The 18,361-nt window shown below is 43.3% G+C and overlaps 1 protein-coding gene and 1 long non-coding RNA gene across 2 annotated transcripts; both read left to right on the plus strand.

Annotated features, from left to right (window-relative positions):
• Positions 1–770: 770 nt before the first annotated feature.
• Positions 771–7,147, plus strand: LOC113121562 (uncharacterized). Its single transcript, XR_003294756.1, has 4 exons — positions 771–826; positions 1,787–1,836; positions 1,950–2,657; positions 5,123–7,147. It is a non-coding gene; the product is annotated as an uncharacterized LOC113121562 (long non-coding RNA).
• Positions 7,148–9,697: 2,550 nt separating this feature from the next.
• LOC113121987 (protein NLRC3-like) lies at positions 9,698–13,410 on the plus strand. The gene is made up of 5 exons (XM_026292875.2): positions 9,698–9,980; positions 10,677–10,938; positions 11,306–11,374; positions 11,539–13,133; positions 13,405–13,410. The coding sequence occupies exons 2-5, from the start codon at positions 10,686–10,688 to the stop codon at positions 13,408–13,410; spliced, it is 1,923 nt and encodes a 640-aa protein (XP_026148660.1). The 5' UTR covers positions 9,698–9,980; positions 10,677–10,685.
• The last annotated feature ends 4,951 nt before the right edge of the window (positions 13,411–18,361 follow it).

The following is an 18,361-nucleotide window of genomic DNA, read 5'->3' on the forward strand; positions in this document are numbered from 1 at the left end:
TGGATCTCCTTCTTTGCTTCTTTATTCAGGTTGTGGGGCTGCAGTTTGTCAGAGACCAGCTGTGGTTATCTGGCCTCAGCTCTGAAATCCAACCCCTCCCGTCTGAGAGAACTGGACCTGAGCTTCAACAACCTGCAGGATCCAGGAGTGCAGCAGCTGTGTGGTGGACTGCAGAGTCCAGACTGCAGACTGGAGACTCTGAGGTCAGACCCCATGTTTAGGTTGTGTGCTGAGATGAATGTGATGTGAAAGTTGTGCTGACACTAAACTGCAGACATGAGGCTGATATTAGACTGATCCACACTGAGGATCTTCATGGGAAAGGCTGTTTTCCCTCTCAGAGAAATGTGGCTGCACAACATGAGTTTGTATAGATGGAGCCACAGGTGGAGCTGGCAGAGTTTCAGAGCTGAAGTCACTCCGTCTTTATTGAAGCAGCAGCATGTTGGCATTCATATTAATGACAGCTCTTTGTCCCTTTTTGGATGGGACTCCTTTGAACCTGCATCCTGTTGGCTTCAGCTGTTTGGAGTTTCCACTTTCTAAACTTCTACTTTCTAAACCTTCTTCAGCTCTGAACACATTCTGAAACATTCAACACTTTCAAGAGGAACTTTGGTTTCTAACGTCACATCTTTGCTTCTTTATTCAGGTTGAGGAGGTGCAGTTTGTCAGAGACCAGCTGTGGTTACCTGGTCTCATCTCTGAAGTCCAACCCCTCCCATCTGAGAGAACTGGACCTGAGAGACAACTACCTGAAGGATCCAGATGTGCAGCAGTTGCATGATCTTTTCCGGAGTCCAGACTGTAGCCTGCAGACTCTGAGGTCAGTAGAGGGCTGGAGTCAGTCCATGGTGCTTTCAGCAGGACTGGACTAAACCCAGTCCAATCACCCAGTATCAAAGCAAAGATCCAGGATTTCCTGTAAAGCTCCAACCTTCTCAGTGAAGCTGTGAGAGGAGAACAGGGACAGGCTTCAGGATTGGACAGAGAGACAGAGAGAGAGACAACAGTCAGCCAATCAGATCAGCCAGAAGCTTGTTGTGATCATGTGTTTGAGTTGATGTGAAGACGACTGTTGCTGATGAAGTCAGTGAGTCAGGAACACAAAAACAGTCTTTTATCCAGATCAATGTCAGGCAGCTGAGGTTGAGCTTAATTCCTGCATTTCAATCCAACAAACACTGGTTCACTTTGGCCTGGTCGGTCACCATGGACACTGGGTTGATCAATATAGTCATCTATAGCTAACTTGCACTGAAGCAGGATCAGTTTAATGTCTCACATGAGAATTTATCAGTAGCCAATCAACAAAGTGGAAAAACTCCAGTCCGTCTTCAAACAGGATCCCAGTCTGAACCAAATCCTCATTCACCCTAAAGTCACAGTGAAGACCAGAGCAGTGGGCTGAGTCATAGGTTCTGTCAGAGGTCATGTGGGCTCTGAATCAGCAAATCAGGTCAATTTAAGGTTTGTGATCATTTCAGTTCAGTCTGATCTAATTCTAGCAGTGAACAGTTTAATCCATAATGTGAAGGAATGAATCCAAACTACAGCCTGTGATGAACTGAGGAGAAATCTGATGGGATTGTCAGCAGGGACTGGACAGAACACACACGTTGCAGATCTATGATGTGTGGTGGTGCAGTGTATTGTCTGGAGCTAGTTGAGGGTTTGATGACTCCTTGTATGTGGACGCCTGCTGAGAGAAGGAGGAAATAAAAAGGAGGAAAAGAGAATCTGATTATTTATTTACTCACCTTCTAATTGAGGTTTGTTCCAACAGGTTTGGCTTTTTTGGGGAAACAGTGACTCAATGTTCCAAAGACAAATCCTGTGAGTAACATTGAAACATTGTCTTCATCTAATTTTTAAAGTCTGATTTTATAAAGTGTTTTTGCTCATTTCATTGTCAAATCTTTCTAAATTGTGTTTTTGTCTTGGCTCAGGAAAACACCTGCGCCCAAAGAACTACAGGCTGTGTTTGATTTGAGGTTCCTGCAGATCCTTCCAAGTCTCAACAGGTCTTGAAATTCCAAATCTGTGGAGAATCACTTTAATCTGGGAACTGAACACCCCGAAGAGAACAGAAATGGACAGAGTTCCAGACAGATCACCAATCACATGGTGTTCTGCACAATGAAGGACAAACCAGATGGATTCTAAGATTTCTTTTCCACCACTGCAAACAAGCTGCTGTTAGACTGTTCTAATGTTTGGTTCTTTAATTCAGCTCATGTCTCTGATCAGTTCTCCCTCTGTTTCCTCCTGTGGAAATATTGGAAATAGCTGAATAAATCTTCCAAAGACAACTGACTGGTATCATTGAAGTTCTTTCACACAGTAAATACGTCACTGGATCAGGAGAACGTCACTGGATCAAGAGAACTCTCCCTCAGATTGTAGACTGATTTCATGTATTATTCATTAAGTGACTGGTTGATCCACCAAAAAAGGATCTGGTGCACCAAATTATTAAGATGCTTTATGATCTTCATGATTCATTTGCCTCAGCAAAGAAGATTAAAAAGAAAGTCTGGCCAGAGATCCAGAGGACCATCACTTTTCCAGGTCCAGAGCCTGTTGTAAAACTGTCAAAGTGGAGGGAGAAGCATCTGGATCTACACACAAGACGGCACTTGAGGAATCGGAAACAGGTCGGTCCATAGAAATGTTGATTGAATGTTGTTGCTGTTTTTAGCTCTTATTGAAATGTGAGTCCCGAAGGCTGTTGAGTTGATGTGGAGACATTTGCACCAGCTCTGCAATCGACACTCCACTCACATCACGTTCATTTATATGGCGCCTTATACAACACATTGATTTAAAGAAGCGGTTCTCAAAGTGTGGTACGGGTCCCAGTAGTGGTACTCAGGCTCCCTCTAGTGGTACAGAGAGGAATCACTAAAATTAAATGTCAATTCCTGTTAAAACAACACATTGTCATTGAATCTTTGAGTATTTTTGTCCATTTAAGTACAGGACAGTTTTTATTGAACTTTTCGGTCCAAGTCATTTTAATGGAATCATTCTTTCCCTTATTTATTCAGCTATGTGTAAGCACAGTGCAGTTCTAATGTCCAAACTGTGTATTTCCAATGTTAAAGTGGCTGACAACAAGAAATCTTCTTATTAGGAAGAAAACTGCCTGGTTTTTTAACTGTGCAGAGCTGTAGCTGAATAGTTAGGCCCACTACGCTACTGTATTTTAATGTTGGTCATTATGGTGGAACTTGGTCTAAAAAGTTGGAGAACCACTGATTTAAAGCAGCTTTACAGTATTAAATCTGAAAACAAAGTGTCAGTGTCACTTTGAGTTAGAATTCCAGCTTTAAGCAGCTCTCCAGTGTGGAGCTAGCCAATGAGAAAATCTGTTTATTAGTGAATGCAAAAAGAAAGAAATCCTTCCATTAAAGTGATCGTTTGGTTTGCACAGATTAAAGCTTCATCTAGCTCAGGACTGTTTGGATTATTAGAGCATTACAAGGTTTTTCAAGGGAGCTAATGTTGGGATTAAATTATTTCTCCAAGAATCAAATGTCTGATCACTTCCCTTTTATTTTGTTCCATATCCATGTCTGACAAAAGGAGATGTGATGTCTGTCTGTCATCTCACTGTTTCTGCCAAATCCAGATATTTTTGTGTTGTCAAACATCCTAGTAATTGTACAATAGTAATATCTCGGGGTGCAACAACATCACAAACACCAGCCACAATACGTATCGCGGTCCTCTCACGCCCCCTGCTGCCCATTGTTGTAGTGTTGAGATCGCAGAACCCCCGGACATATTTAAGTCTCCTGAGTGGGAACATTGTGGTTTTCCAGTGGAGTCCACCAATGGACTGTGTGTCGGAGACAAAGCGCAGACTATCTGTTTCCCAAAACTTCCTTATCCGACAGGAAACACTTTTAATGTGCGAAGTAAAAGCCAAACTGGTGGAGGAGCTGAGCGATGCAAAGTTCATTGCTTTAACTAGGGATGGGTGGACCTCCTGTGCAGCTCAGTCCTTCATTAGGATCACGGTGCACCACGTTACGGACAACTGGGTCATTGCACATCCTGTTCTGCAGACACGCGCTGTCTATGAAAGCCACACAAGTGATGATCTGTGGGAAATACTACAGGGAGCTGCAGCAGATGGAAAATCCACTATTCCTGTGACAACACATGACGCTCCAAATATTGTTGATGCAGTTGAAGCAGCCGGATTCTCAGCAAATATTGGATGTTCTGCTCACACAGTTAATCTGGCACCACACAAGGGAATGGGCCTTAACCAGATGTTGCCAAAGGTGGTCAGCACCACTGCTGCAGCAGAACTTAAGGACCAACAGGAGATGCTCCGACCGCCTCCACACAAGCTGATTCAGGATGTTCCCGCCAGGTGGAACTCAAGCTATGACAATGCTTGAGCACTACCTTGAACAACAGGCTGCTGTTTTCTCAGCACTTCCAGACAGGAGTGTTAAGAGGAACATGAAGGACATTGTTCCTCTGTCTGATGAAGATGGAAAAGTAGCTGAGGACATCATTCGGGTTCTTAAACAACTGAACATGGTTGAGCACAGAACAGCTGCCAACAGTTTCAGTGATAATGCCCCTGAAACACACCATCCTGGAGTCTATGAAAGTTAGTGACATAGATCCAACAGTTGGTAACGATGTCAAATCTGCCATTTTATCTGACTTCATGAAAACAAACCCAGAATCTGACTCAATACTTGTGCACTTTCTTCATATGAGCACTACACTTGACCCATGTTTGAAATCTCTGACTTTTCTTGATGAGACCATGAGCAGCAACATCTTTAACAGCCTGATGGAGAAGATTCTGGAAAACAATCCCCAGCAGGTATTTTTGGGTTTGAATCCAAACTTCATTTAATCAATTCAATTTGACCCAAACTATTTAGTTTCCCATAGTCCTGCAGTGCATATTACTAGTAGATATGTCCTGTGGAAACCACTTTACAAATACAATATATATGGAGATTGTTTTCATTCAATTTCAGCATTTAACTCTAAACAGAAACTGAGATCATCAGAAATGAGCATCACTATGTTTGTTTTTCAATATTAACTTGAAACTATTTTGTGTCTTTGTCCTTGTTGGGCCCAGGCCTCACAGGAGCAGGTAGAAGTTCTTGGTTTGAACTGTCCAGAAGTTGATGGAGAAGTCCCCCCTCAAATCTCCTCTTGTCTCTCACTTTTCCTTCCTGGATCCAAGGAAAATGACCTTCAAAGATGCAGGTGTCAGAATATTTAAGTTCAGGAAGGCTTTGACAAACCTTGTGCATGTCCACCGTGTAAATGAAGAAGACTGTGACGACTTATCTCGACTCTACAATCAATTCATAGATGAGATTGTGCTGCTTCAGAGTTCACAGTTGTCCCACTTGGATCCATACGCAGACAGGGTTGACACATTTTTGCATGACAGGAAGTCCACACAGAAACCATATGAAAAGCTATGGAGACTCTGCCACCAACTCCTCCTCCTCTCACATGGCCAAGCCTCTGTAGAGTGTGGATTTTCAATCGGCCGTCAAGTTGAGGATCAGAACCTTTCAGAAGATTGGTACATGGCACAGAGGTGGATTTTGGACCTCAGGGCTGTGGGTGGCACCGAGAATGTCCCAACTGACAAACAGCTATTGATGTCAGGTGGTGGTGCCCGACAGAGATGCATTACACATCTTGAGGATATGAGAAGAAAGAGAGATGAAGTGGAAAAAAAACACTGAGAGAAAATATGTGCTGGATGAAATTGAGGAAGTTAAAAGGAAGCAGAAAAGACTGAAAGACGACATAGATGCACTTGAGACCTCTGCTGACAAATTGGCTCTCCAGGCAGAGAAAACAGCCAAGCTAACTCTAATTGTCAAATCTAACAGCTTAAAGAAGGGAGCAAAGGAAAAGAAAGCAGAAATGGTGGAAGTAGAAAAATCTCTGGATGAGAAATTGAATGAATTGAAAAGCAAACAAAGACAAAATCAACCAAACAAATGGGCCTTAAAAAGGTCAACAACCAAAGAAGACTTTTGGGAATGCACTTTGTTTTGAATATGTTTTCAGCTGACCTGACTGTTCTGGTGGGAAATATTGGATTGTTTCCTATTGTTTATTCCTTCATGTACATTCATGTCCTGATGGGAATAATATCTTTTTTTTTTTTTTTGGTTATTTTATTTGTCCTAGTAATTTTTATTTGTTTGTTAGCCAATGCCCTGGTGTCGTGGTGGTAGATGTCCATGGTGGTGGTCCCCCCCTCTTGGTTTGTGGTGCACAATTGATTGATTTATTGATTTTGCTGTGTTTGGGCCGTTTTTCTGTCTTTTTCGTACAGCCCCCCTCTGGTCCTTATTCCCCCACGGCCGAGCCTTGGCTCGTGGGATTGATTTAGGTGAGAGGGTGTGGGTGTGTTGGGGAAGGGGTCTTATTGTGGTTTATTCTTTTTCTTAGTTTGTTATCAGTAAAGTACTTTAATGGTTCTGTTTTAGTGGTTTCTTAATGGATACCGTGAACTGCAACATGGTCTACAGTCCCATTTTGTAAAGCTTATCTGGGCCTTTATATTTTCCTTCTCCAGTTAGATTCCCCAGGTGGGATTCCTGGGGGGCTTTGTCTAGTCCTTTTGTTCTATTGTTAACTCTAGTTGGAATTGGTGATTAATAGTGTCCAAATTGTGTTGTTTCTTTCTCTCAGGCCACATATGTGATGTAATAATATATAATAAATGGAATAACATATGTGCCTTACCCATGTGTGTGGAAAGAATGAGATATGAAACATAACCAGTAGTTAATGTGCAGCTACCAATCCAATGGTCAATAAACTATTGGCTTCATATGTTTGGGAATCGGACTCTGAAGTGTCAGGGCCTCACTAGCCACGAACCTCACCGCACGTCACTGCTACACAGTCACTGCTCAGGTCCTGTTCTTCTCAGTCCTGGTCTCCTGCTGCCTCTACTGTCCACAGTCCTCCACACAGTCCCACAAACACTACACAGAGCCACAAACCCACAACAACCAGTAGACGAAGCGTTGGCCACGGTGACCACAGAGACCTCAAACAGGTTCAGATCCACACAGCTGGTCTGGAAAAGAGTCCAAAAGACTACAAAGACCTGCAGAAGCATTAGGAAAAGAGCCACAGTGACCGCAGCCAGAGGACTAAAGGGCCACTGCTGTGTTGTCTGCAGTCATTTGAGGTCTCTGTCAGTCTGGGGCTGTGCTGTTTTGGTTAGTTGGCTGGTAGAGAACCTTTCTCTGCTCTGGATGAAACTGGACTTTTGGTTCAAACGGAGGAAGCTCATCAAATGTGCTGTTATGGTGTCAGCTACTGGTTCTGCTGTTTTCTGGTAGCACCGTGTTCTTAGCCCAGAATTGTCCACATTGAATTGATACTGTGTCCATCAAAGGGGCCGAATTAGCCGTTAGCAGCTCCAGTTTGCAGTGAACCCAGGGATATCCAGACATCTGGAGCTGGATCACTGTGACCCTGAAGAAAACCTAAAACATGAGGATTATCAGGCAAGTTCTGCAGCATCTTTTCCCACTGATTTCCAAGTGCATTTATTTGGACTGTGAGGACCAGTATGTTGGCAGGTAGAGAGCAGAGGGTCAGTCAGTGTTTCATGGAGCCTGGACTCTGGATTTAGTTCTTATATAGGGTCTGTTTTAGGTCAGTGGAGCCAGTTCAGCAGAAATGCTGATTTGGTGCCTTAGGAAGTTCAGTCTGTTTCATATCAGTGTGTTGTCTGTAGTGAATCTGGACCACCAGTAATGTGTTCTGGTTATAGTCCAGTCTGTGACCTGGACTGGTCTGTGCTGAGTCTTAGACTGAGCTGGTTTCCACAGTCTGGTGTGGATTTCTTTGCATCAGTGTTGCCCACTGATATTGTGTTGCATGTTTATTGTTGGACTCATTTCTGTTGTTCAGCTTAAGGATCTCCTGCTAATTGGAATGAAAAGCTCAAAAAGACTGAAGCTTCCTGTTTCATGTGATCCATCAGAGTGGGACACAGTTCATTGGCCTGGACATTTAGAGGCTTAGATGGGAAACAAATCCAGATGTGATTGTGCAGATAGGGAGTCAGACTTGTAACCTGCGAGTCACAGGTTCGAGTCTCAGGTCTAGCAGGAATTGTCGGTGGGCAGCATGAATAGCCAGCTGGCCCATTGGACTGCCCTGTCCACCCCCAATACTATGACTGAGGTGAGACCCTTGAGCAAGGCACCAGACCCCCAACTGCTCCCCGGGCACCGCAGTGTTGGCTGCCCACTGCTCCGGGTGCACGGTGTGTTTGTGTGTGCACTTGGGTGGTAAAGGAATTTACCCATTGTGGGGAGTTTAAGTTTAAGTTCTATGGCAGTATATATAAGTACTGGGACAATGAGCCATGAGCTGAACTCAGTGAGGTCATGTGTGCCTCAAATCTAGATGTGTCATGTTTGAGTCCTTTTCCATTTGCCAAGAAAAATGTGTGGTTGTCAAATGAAAGAATCATCCTGACTGGAATCAGGAGATCAGTGTGGATATCCAGCTCTACAGCTCAACACACTGAGGAAGAGAACCAGCTTTAGTTCTGGTCTGGGCACTACAGTTCCCTGAGTTCACAGTAGACCAGTATCAGCAGTCCAGTGCTGTCAAAGTCCTTGTTGTACTGCAGGATGTGTGAGGAGCTGTGACTTCAGCCAGGTAGTTTGTTGCTTTGGACAGCAGGTGGTGCTGCTGAGGCTCAAACATCCAACACTGGGTTTTTGGCTCAGCTGCACTTAGATGACACAGAGGGAGACGAGCCGGGGTCAAACCTGGGACACGGACCGGACTAAAATACATCCACAGAAAGACCAGACAGCTCCATGGGAGTACTGCAGTACTGACAATACTGTGTTGTGTACTGTCCCAGTCTGGGAATCAGTTTCCTCCCTGTGGACTGTAGAGCTGAAGAGGCCCCATCAGCTTCTGTGGGTTTGCTGATGATACTTGGTGCAGTATAGTTGTAGTATGAAATACATCTTAGAGGTACAACAGTACTGTGCTCCAAGTGTACTGCACCAACAGAAGTATGATTAAATGTACTGCAAATACACTAAACGGATTGGAGTGTAATGTGAGTACTAGCTAACAGTATATATCACAGTTTATTTGCTGTGTACTTCAAAGTGTACTGCAAATACACTAAAAAGGAGGCTAGAAGTACGGTACCCAGAAGTAGAAATACCCAGTAGAGCTGCAGTACAACATTAAACCCAGATCAGAGCAGGTAGTGTACTCATGTGTATATAGTGGTACTGCTGTAACCATAGAGTCAGGTGACTTCATGTGGCGCAACAGGAAGTGTCCAGGCGGTGAGCTCAGACTCCATGTTGAGAGCAGACAGCCGGAGGAGGAAAAGTGAAGCTGAGGCAGGTGAGTGTTAATCCAACATTATTATGATCTGACTGTTGGAAGCTCACACTCACTTTTCTTTCTGTGGACTGTGGAGGGAAGAACCTGGGTCCACACACAGCTGCTGAAACTAAAGGAGGAAACAACAGGCCGTGACTTCCTGTGGACACAAAGTCCTGATCCGCTGAAGAATCCACATTAAAGCTGCAGCTGAGCCCAGAACAGAGGCCCAGCTTTAAAGCCAGCTGTTATGCTGCCTGCTCTGAGTCCACTGGACTCTGGTTTCATGTCCATGTGGCTGGACTTCCTGTTTTCTGTTTTAGTTACTGTTTCACTTGAATGGCCTGGTTCAGAAACTTTGAAACTTCCTGTCTGTGAGCATTTGTGGATTCAGGGCTCCATAAACAGTCAATTGATCAGTGATTGATGTGAAATCAATAAAACCATGTTTGTGTTTGCAGAGGTCAGTACCACAGACAGAGACCAGAGTGTCCAGGATCGAGCTGTTTGTGTGTGAAGAGGGACTGGTCCAGACCTGATCCTGTGACCTTCAGTCCTGAACCTGGATCCTGAGACCCTCAGTAAGAGACAGTTCCTACTGTAAACTGAGCTGAAGATGAGTCCGTGTTGGACTGGGGTTCAGAATGAGTAGAAGTAGGAGTCCTGGTGGATCCTTACTGAGCGAGCACAGGAAGAAAATATTTCTTCAGATATTTCACAGTTTGGAACGTCTTTAGTTTGGTTTCTCACAATAAGACAAAGCTCATCTACCATCAAACACCATGACCTTAAGCTGTGAGGTGAAGAAAACCTGTTCCAGAAACACACAGCAGTGTTTTTCTCATGGACCTGTTCTGTGTAGTTTCCCTAAAGAGAACCAACAGGTGGACAGTAGCAGTGAGTGGAACAGACACTGCAGTCCTGCCCACACACTCCAGCCTGTGGATACACTAAATAAAGTGTGAACAAGCAAAATATGGTTTTTGACTTGAAGTCCAAATTATTCCAAACATTTCCTTTTTCAATTTTGTAATAATTACGTATCTTTGATTCATTTTTTGTTTGTGAACTCAGTGTTGATTTTAGTGTCTCACTCCATCTGTTCACACTTGGTTTAAATTGGACTCAGGGCAGCTGGAGTTTGTCTCCAGAAACATCTGGAATTCATCTGGATTTTTGTTATTTCATCATTGTCAGAACAGGCTCCGGTAAAAACTCCAACAAAAGTAGAAACAATAACACAACTAACTGTTGACACTGGTCTCTGATCTCACCAGGGACTCACAATGGGACCAGAGGACATATTAGATATTCTAGAGGATCTGGGAGAAGATGAATTTAAAAAGTTCAAGTGGTTCCTGGAGCAGGAAGGCATCAGAAGGAGCCAACTGGAGGTTGCAAGAAGACCTGACACTGTGAGTCTGATGGAGCAGAGATATGGACTTGATGGAGCTGTGGAGGTGACCAAGAAGGTGTTAGAGAAGATTCCCAGAAACGACCTGGTGCAGAGTCTGTCAGACATCAGCTCAGGACCAGAAGGTCAGTAACAGGAAGAGGAAAGGACAGTGCTGTTTTTTTTAACAGAATTCAGGTTTTACCAATTAGACTTTAATCCTGTCCCACAACCAGACAGTGGACTTGTTGAAATTCACTGAACTGGAATTTGCTTGAAAGTTCAGAAGGTTCATGTTGTGATTTAAGATGATATCACGTTAGTGATGAAAACATTACACTGGTGCTGTTCTAAGAGAAAATCCTGGTCTTGGCTGGTGTTTCATTTGGAGCAGGAAGACATGCAGTGTTGTCCACCTGAGTCTGAACATGTGGCCATTAAAAATGACACTAAACCAAATCCACATGAACGTAACTATGAAAATAACAGACACCCCCCTTTGTCTCTCACCAGGACCCCTCTGGTCTCAGACGTCTGAGGCTCACCCTCCTCAGGACCCTTCAGCAGCTCCTCACACTAAAGGTAAATCTGCTTGTTTTGAATCAGTGGAAGACACAGATCACATCCCTGGACAGATGGATCAGACATGATAAGGCTGTAATTACAGTCACATAGTAAAAAGAAGCTGCATCTTTAGACATGTGCACTAATGCTTTTATGTTCTTCCCCATCTATGTTTGGCTCAGTTGTGGAGGTTCCAGTACCAGAGCCACAGTCCATCACATACTATCAGGAGATGCTCCGGTCAAACCTCAAAGACAGGTTCATGTGTGCAACACAAGGATGGACAGAGAATAAGGATAAGCAGTGTCTGGATGAGATCTACACTGAACTGTACATCACAGCTGGAGCCTCCACATACATCAGCAAACAGCACGATGTCAGGCAGCTTGAGATGGCAGGGAAGAAAACCGATACAGAGAAACCAGTGAAACCCTGTGACATGTTCAAACCTCCTCCTGAACAATACAGACCCATAAAAACAGTGCTGACCAATGGGATCGCAGGAATTGGAAAAACATTCCTTGTGCACAAGTTTGTGTTGGACTGGGCTGAAGGACGAACCAATCAGGACGTGGATCTGCTTTTCCCCCTCACCTTCCGTCACCTGAATCCACTGAAGGGAGACCGGTTCAGTCTGGCAGAGCTCCTGCATGAATGTATTAAGGAAACTGTTGGGATCAAGGAGGAGGCTCTGAATTTCATCTTTCAAAAGCTGCAGTCATCAGGAAACACCAACTATGACAAGAGTGAATTCAAGCTCCTGTTTATTTTGGATGGACTGGATGAGAGTCGCCTCCAGCTGGACTGTAGTACCGATAAAGCTCAGAGACTTAAATTTAAAGTGACAGAGTCCACCTCAGTGGACGAGCTGCTGACAAACCTCATCAGGGGGAAACTGCTTCCCTCCGCTCGCCTCTGGATAACCACCAGACCTGCAGCAGCCAATCAGGTCCACCCAGATTTTGTGGACATAGTGACAGAGATCAGAGGGTTCACAGACCAACAGAAGGAGGAGTATTTCAGGAAGAGGTCCACAGATGAGGAGGGTTCCAATAAAGTCATTTCCCACATCAGGAGCTCACGAAGCCTCCACATCATGTGTCACATCCCGGTCTTCTGCTGGATCACTGCTACAGTTCTGGAGGATCTGTTGGAAACCAGAGAGGTGGAAGAGCTGCCCAAGACCCTGACAGAGATGTACACAGAGTTCCTGTGGTTTCACATCAAACAGAGGGAAAAGAAATACGGTCCAGAAGACTCCGAAAAGTGTTTTCAAGACATTAAGTCATTAGCAAAACTGGCTTTTCAGCAGCTGGAAGAAGGAAACCTGGTCTTTTATGAGAAAGACTTAAAAGAGAGCGGCATTGATGTCAGACAAGCCTCAGTATACTCAGGAGTGTTCACAGAGATCTTTAAAGAGGAGAGGGGCAGGAAGAATGAAGCCATGATGTTCAGCTTTGTTCATCTGAGTGTTCAGGAGTTTCTGGCTGCAGTCTACATGGTCCACTGTTACAACGACAGGAATACACAGGTACTGGAGGAGTTCCTGTGGGGAAAGTACAGAATGAAGAGGAGAAAAACATTTCATGATAGTTACGATAGTGATTATGATGATGACTTAACCTTAGATTACTTCCTGTTGAAATCTCTGGACAGTGAAAGTGGCCACCTGGACCTGTTTGTCCGCTTCTTTCATGGCCTCTGTCTGGAGTCCAACCAGAGAGTCTTAGAAGGCCTGCTGGGTCAGACAGAAACCAATCCAGGAACCATCCAGAGAGCCATCAACAACCTGAAGGAGATGAACAGACATGATATCTCTCCTGACAGAAGCATCAACCTCTTCCACTGTCTGATGGAGCTGAACGACCACTCAGTCCATCAGGAGATCCAAGAGTTCCTGAAGCCAAGGAACAGATCAGAGAAGAGTCTCTCTGAGATCCAGTGCTCAGCTCTGGCCTACATGCTGCAGATGTCAGAGGAGGTTCTGGATGAGTTGGACCTGATGAAGTACAACACATCTGACCAAGGATGACTGAGACTGATTCCAGCTGTGAGGAACAGCAGAAAGGCTAAGTAAGTCCAGATGTGCCCAAGTGAAAAAAATCTATTTTTGTATATTTTCTAAAAGTATATTGAGTACACTTTTGAAATACTTTGAAATACTTGAAGTTGTGTTAAAATGAAACCATTGAAGTTGCTGGAAGCTGCACTATAAATCTGCTTTAGTACATGAAAAACCTATTTTTCATGTATTATTGGGTACTTTTGCTGCCCAAAAAATAGAAATGTATATACTTTACTTATATTCCAATCAAATGATGTTGGACTAAAAGCACTACTTCCTGTTAGCATGTTCTCAAATGCTTTTACTTTGAAAAGCCCAGTGCACTTTGAAGACGTTCTAAAAGGATTGAAAATAATCTGAACTCCTACACAAAGTCCAAAACACATCAGTCCAACAAATATTGATTTGAACTCTAACACTATTAAATCCAGCCATTTAAGGGCTTTGGAACAAAACAAGTCATTCAAGGTAACAACAATAAACAGGAACAACAGTTTGTGTTTTCTATTAGTGAGGTCAAAGTATTATTTGGCTGCACCACTATGGGACTAACATGGATTTTAGTGGTCTTCAGGATTCTGCATAGTTCTCAGAAGAATTCTGTCCAAACATACAAAACACATGAAGTAAACATGTAGTATGAAAGAGTATTTTTAAGTGAAACTTTGTCCACAGGAATTAGACCACTTCCAAGAGTCCACTTTACCACAGCCAGGAACACATGCGTTGTGTTCTTTAAATAAGTCTACTGAAATAGAGCTCAAGTCAAATGGAGGCATAGTATTATATTTGGAAGAGAATGACACAATTTGAAGTAAAAACACAAACCATGAACAGACTTTTGGAAAATATCACTAAATATACTTCAAAATTTGTTGAAAGTAAAGTGCACTTTGAAGAAATCTGCTAAATGACTAATGAAGTAATGATATCATTTCAATATACTTTGCAAACATTTACTTTGAATCTGCTTTTTTTGTCTCAGTAACTCTTTGACTAATCTTGTACTTTGGAGACTCACCAAAAATGTACTTTTACTACGTTTCAACACAAGCACAAATACACTTAGTAAAATGTGTGAACACACTTTATCTGCTAAAAGTAGAATTGAAGTCTGAAACAATAGATTGATTTTTCACTTGGGTGATCATCACCATAATGTTCCTCTTGTTTATTGTGAGAATGACAGCAGCTGGATTTTGTCCCAGATGTTCTTGAGCTGTTCCAAATGGTGTCAGTCCAAAAGCTGCAGATGTTCCTGTTGTTTTCTTCTGTCTGTCCAGTGAATGAACACAGTTCTTCTTTTTCTTTCCAATGGTTTTTCCATGGGACAAATTTTTCTTCTGTTTCTCTTCACACACTGATGTTTTTCTGCCACATGTGAACAAATGTCCAACATTGGAATAAACAGGGACAGGCCTGTTGTGGAAGTTCCAAAGGAACTGAGTTTTCTCTGCTTCCTGTCCAAGATGAAAGCAGAACAAAGATGAAGCGTGTGCAGTGTGACAGAGCGTGAGAAGAATTCTTATTTCATGTCCAACTCAATATATTGTCTCTGTCATAATAACAGCTTTTCTAATATATGTGTCCTCACAGACTTTATGGATGTGAACTCTCAGAGACTCACTGTGAAGTCGTGGCCTCAGCTCTGAAGTCCAACCCCTCCCATCTGACAGAACTGGACCTGAGTGGAAACACCCTTCAGGATCCAGGAGTGCAGCAGCTGTGTGGTGGACTGCAGAGTCCACACTGTAGACTGGAGACTCTGAGGTCAGTTGACTGACTGTTACTATTGTAGATCTTAGATGTTGAATCCACAACTAAAGCTCCTGTGAATGTTGGTTGTTCCATTCAGTGTTTTCATTGTTCTTCTATTCTCAGCAGACTAAGAATGATTCCTTCAGTTTCACTTCATTTCACTGAGCTGTCTTCAATAATGTGTGTTCACTCATATTGAATAGTCATGTTAATAATGATGTGTTTCTTTCTATAGAAGCTTTGAAGAACAGAGTGTCCCAAAAATGTCATCTGTCAGGAAGTTGTTCTGAATCCTTAGTGTTTCTAAACAAACTGTGGAAACAGTCCAAAGCTGAAACTGTTTCAACTGAAACTGTCCAGTGTTTGTCCAAGTTTTGATCCCAACAATATGTCAATATTGGACCAGACTAATATCTGACATCCTCCTGAGAGCCAGAAGGAAAAGGGTTGGAATATTTCCATTTTGGAATAGAAGTGAAGACTTTGGGACGTGAGAAACAAAGTCCTCTTTCTTTTTGGGGAAGAACACGTCCCTGTAGTGGACATTGGGTCTTGCTTTGTCCCAAAAACCACACAATAAGCATCAGTTTGCTGACGATAATGTTGGATTTTCTCTGCATTTCTATCTGATTTTTCTCACTTGATGAAACTCAGAGAAAACATATGACACAGTTGGTTGTCAACAATCTATGAATGGGATTCCAAAGCTTGTGTTTAGTGGCCAATGACACAGTGGGGATCAGTCCCAACACAAGGACATGATCTGGTCTGTGCATTGGGACTGGGCCATTAGAAAGCAGTTCTCAGCCTGTTGTCATTGCCAAGGCCTCAAATCCTGATGCTGTGTGAAGAAGCTTTGAGTAGTTTTTGTTCCTGAACTGAAGCCAGCAGCTTTTGGTCCCGACACTGTCCACCCAGTTTGTTCCCTGATCCAAATCTCATTGTGAAGAACAAATCCACAGTGTTTCTATAAAGTTGATCCCATAGAAATGAAAGCACATGTGGAGCACAGAGACACACAGATGAACTCATGTGTCCAGGTGGTTGAGCTGTGTTTAGTATCTGAGCTGCTGCTGCTGCTGCTGCTTTACCTCTGTGCTGTGCTGAGGTTGCAGCCAATAAAGCCAGAGAAGAAGATGCAGAGAGGGAAGAGACAGGAGACAGGAGAGCCTGGGGGAGCTTCCTTGGCTCAGATAGAATAAGGAGGAACAATTCAATGCATTGTTTTGCTGCACTTTGGAACTGGGTCAACAAACTTTAAGCAGGAAACTTTAAAGCTGCACAGTGACAGTCTGAGCCATCAACTAGAATTATTCTGCTGTTGGCTGGAAAGCAGCTTCTCTTCCCATGTGCTGACAATAATATCATGATATAGTCAGACTATTATTACTATTATTCTGACTGTTCTCATATTATTCTTGTCATTATTATCATTCTACATTTCCCTTCAGGGATTCATCAAGTTGATCTCATCTCATTATTCTAAAGAAAAGAAGAAGAATTGTCATCATCATCATCACCATCCTCATTGTCATCAACATCAGTGTCACATTGGATCTCCTTCTTTGCTTCTTTATTCAGGTTGGAGGGCTGCAGGTTGTCAGAGACCAGCTGTGGTTATCTGGTCTCAGCTCTGAAGACCAACCCCTCCCATCTAAGACACCTGGACCTGAGTAAGAACAACCTGCATGATCCAGGAGTGCAGCAGCTGTGTGGTGGACTGCAGAGTCCAGACTGTAGACTGGAGACTCTGAGGTCAGACCCCATGTTTAGGTTGTGTGCTGAGATGAATGTGATGTGAAAGTTGTGCTGACACTAAACTGCAGACATGAGGCTGATATTAGACTGATCCACACTGAGGATCTTCATGGGAAAGTCTGTTTTCCCTCTCAGAGAAATGTGGCTGCACAACATGAGTTTGTATAGATGGAGCCACAGGTGGAGCTGGCAGAGTTTCAGAGCTGAAGTCACTCCGTCTTTATTGAAGCAGCAGCATGTTGGCATTCATATTAATGACAGCTCTTTGTCCCTTTTTGGATGGGACTGCTTTGAACCTGCATCCTGTTGGCTTCAGCTGTTTGGAGTTTCCAATTTCTAAACTTCTACTTTCTAAACCTTCTTCAGCTCTGAACACATTCTGAAACATTCAACACTTTCAAGAGGAACTTTGGTTTCTAACGTCACATCTTTGCTTCTTTATTCAGGTTGATTCGCTGCAGTTTGTCAGAGACCAGCTGTGGTTATCTGGTCTCAGCTCTAAAGTCCAACCCCTCCCATCTGAGACACCTGGACCTGAGTCTGAACATCCTGCAGGATCCAGGAGTGCAGCAGCTGTGTGGTGGACTGCAGAGTCCAGACTGTAGACTGGAGACTCTGGGGTCAGTTCAGGACTGTTTGTTCCTATTGTAGATCTTTCGTGTTGAATTATTGTTTGAACTCAGTGTTTGCACAGACATAACTTCTATTGAAGTTGATTTTCTTTTCCTGTCTTTGGATTTTTCTGAGGCTAAATTCAGTCTTTAGTCCCAAATGACTGAGTCTCACAGAAAGTTGGTCTCATTGTGTCTAAAGAGTCACGTGTCAGCAGAAAATCCTCTGAACTAATATTAGTTGGAAATGGATCCAGTTTCTTTGATGCAGTAGAAATATTTCTTTGATCATTGATATTGATGGTTGAGAACACACACAGACAGGTGTGTTTCCATCACTTCAGAGGACATTCCATTGACTCCCATTTATTTCCTGGAGACAAAGCCAAACCAGAAGCACTACTTGGTGAACCCTAAGCACAACCTGAACCTCAACGTCCAGACAGCTTCTTCCCCACAGAAATCCAAACAGGTCCTGGACTAGATTATTGGCCCCTTTTTAGATGTTGCCATTGGATTTGGAGCAGGTGGTTCACCTTGGACTCACCTGTTGGGAGTCCCAGTTAGTGCAGCCTAATAATCCCTCATTCATTCAGTCAATTGAAATGGACAAAGTCCTGTGAGGACCCTCTGGTCCCAACATGTAAGAAACAGTAGATCAGTTGACAGACAAAGCATTACCTTGATCCATGTTGCTATTGGACCATGATCTGTTGTCCAGTGGCCTCGGGCTCCACAGAACCCGACTCTATGGAAATATTAGTGCCAAAGAGGAACAGTGTGTGAGTTGTGTGGAAATATTTTGGCTTTAAA

The sequence above is a fragment of the Mastacembelus armatus genome, chromosome 20 (genome assembly GCF_900324485.2).
Source record: "Mastacembelus armatus chromosome 20, fMasArm1.2, whole genome shotgun sequence".
NCBI classification, from domain to species: domain Eukaryota; kingdom Metazoa; phylum Chordata; class Actinopteri; order Synbranchiformes; family Mastacembelidae; genus Mastacembelus; species Mastacembelus armatus.